At 30.4% G+C, this 6,901-nt stretch overlaps 1 protein-coding gene across 2 annotated transcripts; it reads right to left on the bottom strand.

Annotated features, from left to right (window-relative positions):
- Window positions 1-1,534: 1,534 nt before the first annotated feature.
- On the bottom strand, window positions 1,535-4,349 carry LOC143622749 (homeobox-leucine zipper protein HAT22-like). Of its 2 annotated transcripts, none has more exons than XM_077093811.1 (3): window positions 3,767-4,349; window positions 3,593-3,675; window positions 1,535-2,004 (listed from the first exon to the last, which is right to left on the bottom strand). In XM_077093811.1, exons 1-3 carry the CDS (start codon window positions 4,112-4,114, stop codon window positions 1,743-1,745), a joined length of 693 nt encoding a protein of 230 aa, XP_076949926.1. In that variant the 5' UTR covers window positions 4,115-4,349; the 3' UTR covers window positions 1,535-1,742. The 2 variants fall into 2 exon arrangements, with proteins under 2 accessions (XP_076949926.1, XP_076949927.1); XM_077093812.1 differs by having other exon boundaries at window positions 1,539-2,004; window positions 3,593-3,672; window positions 3,767-4,344.
- Between the last annotated feature and the right edge of the window lie 2,552 nt (window positions 4,350-6,901).

Below are 6,901 nucleotides of genomic sequence, written 5' to 3'. Positions count from 1 at the left end.
GAATTAAAAGCTACCACATGTATCCCAAAGGTCAGGTCAAAAATATAAGTAGATTTCCACATGTCATCATGGATCATTCACCTGTAGTGAGACTTGATTAACATGTACGTTCACCCACACTATGTGAAATGGGTTCGAATGTTCATGGTTTCTCATAATTTTCAAGAGATGTGCATATTTGTAAATCTGTGATTCACAAAAATTTATGTTATGTTGGTTTCAACATTTCGCAAACCAGCCTATGGTTGATTAATGTTAGTATAATAAAAAAAAGTCTTGTTTGCTTCAATGGTTAATGTTTTTTTTATAACATCCGGTTAAAAAGATGTTAAAGGTTCAAACATTTAAAAAGTTTTGTAACCATCTTTTTACATCCAAACTTCATATTGTTTTAAATTCTTTCTAAATATAATATAACATCGTATTTAAGTTATCTGTTATTTTATGTAAACTCAATAACATTTAAATCAACTTATTTTTTTGAAAGGCAAAATCACACATCCGTTAACTTAGAACATTTTGCTCACAATGAGATTTAAATTCTACTTATCTGAAAGAGACGTACTCCTTTTTAAAACACCATGATAGTTATATCATCCGGGGCTACAAGCCCTTTAATAATCTTCTTTTACTTATATACAGTTGTTTTTAGTTATTATTTTATTTAAACTTATTATTTTCTAAACTATGTTAAATTATTTTTTAAGATAGTCTAATCTATTGCCTTTACTTATTTTTTATTTTATTTAATTAGACTTATTGTTTTTAAACAAAATCAATTTTCTTTTATTACAAAATAAATTATTATCGTTGTCAATAATATAATGATTTTTTAGCTTCTTCAAGTTAATATTAAAAAACACTCAACTTTTTATACTTCTTAATATGACAAGCTTTACCCAAAAAAAAAACAACAAAACAAAACAAATACGAAACTAAATAAGAACAAAAAGTGTCTAAACATTTTTATAAATTTACACTAAATTGGTTTATTTACACAATCGAAGTCATTAAAATATCTTGAATATAAATAATTTTAGGTTTTGAGTTTTCACAATAGTCTAATCCCGACAAAAACCAAATAATTTTTTTTTGTAATCGAGTTGATAGTTATATAGGCATAGAAAAATATAGTTCGCTCCACTAGTGTTGCACATAGAGACATATACTCTACGTGTAATCTAAAAAATTGGCCTAATACAAGCTTTATTTTACAAAACACACTTGCATCAGACAAAGTTGCATTAAACCTAATTATTGTAACGTTTTTGTTACATGCTGCAATTCGTTGAAAAAGAGTTACATTATGAAAATGTTGCATTTGAAACAAACAGTTGCATTATGTAACAAACAAATTTTTTAGTATATGCCACATGTAAATCCGATCATGTGATCACTATATGTTCCGCTACTGATCATACATATCAAACACGTACATGCCAAAGTTTCGTTTTCAAGTTTATTATCATTCAAAAACCTGCAAACATCTGTCTATATGCATTTAATTCAGCACAAATTAAACCCGAATAAGCCTTTTCTTTCTTGTTATATTACACGCAGCAGATAATTATATACAACAAAACATAAATACACTTTTTATGTATAATAAAAAATAAAAATAGGACCACTATAACCTGCAAGATAAGCCCCTAACTCCAAAAACCAAGGTGGGGCTGTGCATGGGTGATCTACGGATCTAACCAAACACAAATACACAATCCGTACACAAAATTATTAACTAATTAACACGCCGCGGACGAACTAGTGAAGGGATTAAAAAGGTATGGTTTATGAGTATAGGGGGTCTTGGTGGAGGCAGAATTGGTGTCTCCGATTTGTTCACATGACGGACACATGGTGAGCGTGGCCGCGGGCAGCTGCATGTACACCTTTTGTGCTTTGAGTTGTTGAACTTCTTGTCGGAGTCTTTGGTTCTCGTCTGTTAATGTCTTGTAGCATTTCTTTAAGTACTCGCATTCGACCTCAGTTTGCTTCAGTTTTGTTCTTGATCCATTTGATTAAGACAATAACAAGAATTTGTTGATCAGTCAGACGATTTTATTATTAGTGATACGTAATATAGAAAATAAAAGGGAAATACTAAGTTTGATTTTGGTATATTAAAGTTCATGGATAAAATAAATAATTAAATAAAAAACAGGAATTAGTCTTTAAGCCCAATTTTGTTGTAATATAATCCCTACAATTGTCTAGACCGATTAGACTTGTGAAAAAAATATTTAAAGTGATGAGTGATGACCCGTCAATTCTTAAATTTGACAAAATTTGATAAAGTGACTATCAACTTTTTTTTCATAAAATATATATATAATCTTATATTGACGAGTTTAAAGGATAGAGAGGTATTATTTTAATTATTTTTTGAGAAGTACATGTTATCCAAATAGGTGTGGAAACTGTAATATAAGTATATACTTTCCCCGTCTCATAAAAAAGTATTTATATATTATTTATTTGTCTCATTACAAATTTTTATTTTCAAAATTTATTGACTAATTTTCAAGTTTACCCTTAAACACACACAACTAAAATTAATAAACAATATTGATTGACCAAAGTTTCAGGAGCATTATTGTCATTTGGTAAACAAAAAGAGTAATCATTCAATCTATCTTGAACTTTGTGTTTTTTAAACTAAGACATTTCTACTAGGATGGATGGAGTAAGGCTATGTGTAGTGGAGGGCTACAATTGGGGGCGAATTGTGACACGTGGCGCCCAGTCAGCAAAGGGGGCGAATTTGTTTTTGGGGTGTAATGGTGTAGGGGTTACAAGTTGGGTCCACAGTATCTTTTTTTATTATTTTTTTTATAATTAAACTAATCAAATAAAAACCAATTTCTTCAAATAATTAAATAAAAATGCATTAAAATTAAAAAGAAATACAAAAAAATACATGACTAAAAAAAATACATAACTAAAAATATAAAAAAAAACATATAGCTCGGTTGGCGTACATGTTTAGTTTCGGGTCGGGAAATTGAAACAGATAACTCGGTTGGTTTAGGTTCATCGGGTTCCATTGTAAGTTCACGTTCGGTTGGTTTTGCGAACCATGATGTTGACCGAAAGGAGGGAATGGGTGGTTCGGTTGGTTCGGGTTGTTTCTATGATTTATTTTGCATATACATATGCACACACACAACATATATACATATACATATACATATATATACACACACAACATATATACATATGCATATACATATATATACACACACATACATATAATATAATAATAATATTTATTCTTCTTCCACGGCGATAAAAAACCCCCGCCCCCGCCCCTTTTCGCCCAAAAATCGCCTGGGGCGGTGTTCGCGCCTAAAATCGCCCAAATCTACGCCCCATTACACATAGCCTAACCAAATTGGCGTTGAACAATTTTTCTCTGTTTTGTTTTTACATATTTAGAGACGTTAATATGCAAAAAGTACTATACTAAGTAAATTTTGTGAAAATAAGGTTAGCATGTTTATATTTTTATAATATTAACCTAAAATGAAAAGAAATAATAATAATAATAATAATAATAATAATAATAATAATAATAAAAAAAAAAAAGGAAAACCTTGCCCTCCTGTTTTGGAACCAAACTTCAACTTGTCTAGGCCTTAGCTTTAGATCCCTTGCAAGTTGTTGCTTTTGTTTCTGCTAATATTCAACACCAATGAATCACTCTTAGTTTTAAATGATGATGTAATTAACATGAAAATGAAAGTATGATGAAAATAATAATAATTACAGGGTTTAAAGTTGTGTGATGTTTAAAGGCCTCCTCAAGTAGTCCAGATTGAGCTTTAGTTAACCTGAGTTTCTTCTTACCATTCACACCACCATCATCATCATCTTCACCAATATCACTAGTGTTCTCCACTCCTTCATCACTTGCAACCTCTCTCTCTCTCTTCACACTAGCGTTAGAGAACGATGAACCGCCACATGAATCACCCGAAAGAGCCAAGGTTAGAGACGGCTCAAGAGGGTGATCAAAACTCGGGTTGGATTTGATCATGTTTTCGGCTATGGATGGTGTCGGATTAAGGCGTAGTTCGAGTGCAAGTTCAGTGTTGGCAAGACCATGGAAGTCCATGTGAATTAAAGATATATAGGTGGATTGAAGTATTGAAGATATGTTGAGGTTTGAAAACTAGGAAGAATATGAAGAAGAAGAAAAAGGAGATTTAGAATACAAGAAATAATTGGTGGTTATGATTATTAATAAAGAAACGTGTGGATGCTAGAAAGACGAATATGGTGTGTAGGAAAGAAATATATATATTACTAATTAATCATAATAATATTATCAAGCAATACTCTCACAAGACTTGTACCATGTACATGTACATATACGTTAAATTAATAAAGGCTTGTTGATTGTGCATATATATGTGTATGCACGCATACACACATGCCGGCTAATTAAACCTTTTTGAGATCTAATTCAAACGGGATTCTAAATAGTTTTGTAAAAAGATATACTTTTTTTTTCGTTTAGAATCATAACGCTTGAAAAATATAACGACACATGGTTTGTCATTTCTCTTAGAGACAAAACACTTTACATGCATGTTAAAAGACACAATCATACAATTTAGATTTAAATGAGTTTTACTGCAAATAAAATAACTTTTCAAACAAGCATCTAGTAACAAGTTTATATATGTAGTGAACAACTTAACAAGAACTTAGTAAAGCTACCCTTAATTATGGCTTCAAATTATGATAGAAAACCGTTTGTCTTCTCTCGTTTAGGGTTTAATTTGTTTCTATGTTGACCTGTTGTGGCTCTGCCTCACAGATGGTAACGAACATTATTGATCATCTAGTGGTAGCAATTCCAATACATAAGTCAATTAAGAGTTAAGTGCATTATGATTAGAAAGAAAAAAAATAAAAAATATACATCGGTATTAAAATCGGAAGTAGTCAAGTCATAAATAAAAATCACGTACCCTAGATATAACCACAAGCCTCATCTTATATATTAACTAGTTTTTATCCCCTGTATTACGGGGATTGTTTTATATTGTTTGTTCTAATATTTATTTATTTTTTTAATTTTTTTTAATTGTATGAAAGTTAATAATATACTTATGGTTTGATGATAAATTGTTTCACAATAAATGAGATGTTATTACCCGGTTTAAAAGCTATATGGTTTTGATGAAAACCAAGACCCGTTTATATTTTTTACTATGAAATTGGTTTTTTAATTATAAATAATATTTATGAAAGTTAATAATATTCTTATGGTTTGATGAAAACCAAGACCCGTTTATTTTTTTACTATCAAATTGGTTTTTTAATTTAAATAATATATATATATATATATATATATATATATATATATATATATATATATATCTTTTTAACATAAATAAGATATTATTTTTTATTATATCCTATTTTATAGGATTTTTACATAAACAATTTAATGAGAATAATTTTTAATTTAATGAGATGTTATAACCCGTTTAAGGAATATCTGGGTTTGGTAAGACCCATACCCATGAATTCGGGTCAAATGCATGAGAAGCTTCCATTTAAAAATCAAGCAAATCTGGTGACTCCAAAAAAAGGGGGAGCGACCACATCGCGACACATAGGATTTTTATATCTTCGTTTATATATATTATAGATAGTATGGGCGTCTAGCGGGCCCTCCATAGATACATGGGATATTGGATGTTAATAATCTAAACTTTGGTCTTTTGGTCGGCAATAATCACAACTTAAGAAATTCCTTATGTTAATCCCTACTTTCACCTTATTGGTCTCTACCGAGCCTCTCTCTAACAGATACTAGCTCAGTTAGTTTTGAAGCAAAATATGTCATTTCTCCAACAAAACTTATGTTTATTAGAACCCATGTTTATTTTTCTTCTCCAACTATGGGTGCAAACGAGTCAAGCTGAGCTTGTTTAATTTAAACATAGCTCGAGCTCGGATTGCTTCTCTCTCAATTTCTAAAACTCGAGTTCGGCTCGTGAGTGCTTTTTCAAGCTCGAGCTCAGCTCGTTTACTATTTATAATCAATATTTATATACTTATATATCTTTTAATTATAACTTTTTATAATATGTATTATTTATTTATTTTTCATAACTATATTAATTAATAACAATTACATAACTTTTCAAACCCTCCATAAATAGGTGGTGGTGGTGGCGGCGACGACGACAGCGATCGCGGTGGCAGTCACAGTGGTAGTGGTAGTGAGCGGTCGTGGTGGGGTGGCAGGGGTGGCTTTGGTGGTGGTAGTGGTGGTGCTGGTGCTAGTGCTGGTGCTGGTGATGATGGTGAGATTTTAAGTTTAATTTCATTTTGCATTTATCATTCCTAAACTTGAAAATTTGACATATTTTGCCCTAAAACTGATCGTATTAGTTCACATTAAGAATAGATTAACCTAAGAAATTTATTAAGTTAAGATTAATAAAGACCAACTTATCAAAATTTGAATTATTAAAATTCAATATCTCTATATACATATGTGTGTCTTATACTCTTACCTTCAAATATATGTATATCTAACAAAATTACACATGGCTTAACTAGGAATCCTAACCAAAAGAATGATGATTATCATTTATTAAGATATTATGGTTCAGAAGATAAATTCAAATATGATGTGAGTGGAAATTTGAGAACCATGTATATGTATGCATGTTGTACGTGTAAAACAAATAGTTAAGGAAGCTTCTACGTTAGTGCTGATAATGATAAATGATATACACATCAATGAATAGCATACTATCAGCCTCATATGTTTAATACAAAACAAAAAAAATTCAATACGATTGTTTCATGATTCAATTTTACAAGAAATATAACTTTCACCCATGAGTCACAGGCAGATTACACAAAAAATAGAAAA

The sequence above is a fragment of the Bidens hawaiensis genome, unplaced genomic scaffold (assembly GCF_021521415.1).
Source record: "Bidens hawaiensis isolate Kalapana, Puna unplaced genomic scaffold, B.hawaiensis_p1.1 tig00003241_1, whole genome shotgun sequence".
Lineage (NCBI taxonomy): Eukaryota > Viridiplantae > Streptophyta > Magnoliopsida > Asterales > Asteraceae > Bidens > Bidens hawaiensis.
The sequence above is the reverse complement of the archived record's forward strand: the minus strand, read 5'-3'. Positions and strand labels throughout refer to the sequence as shown.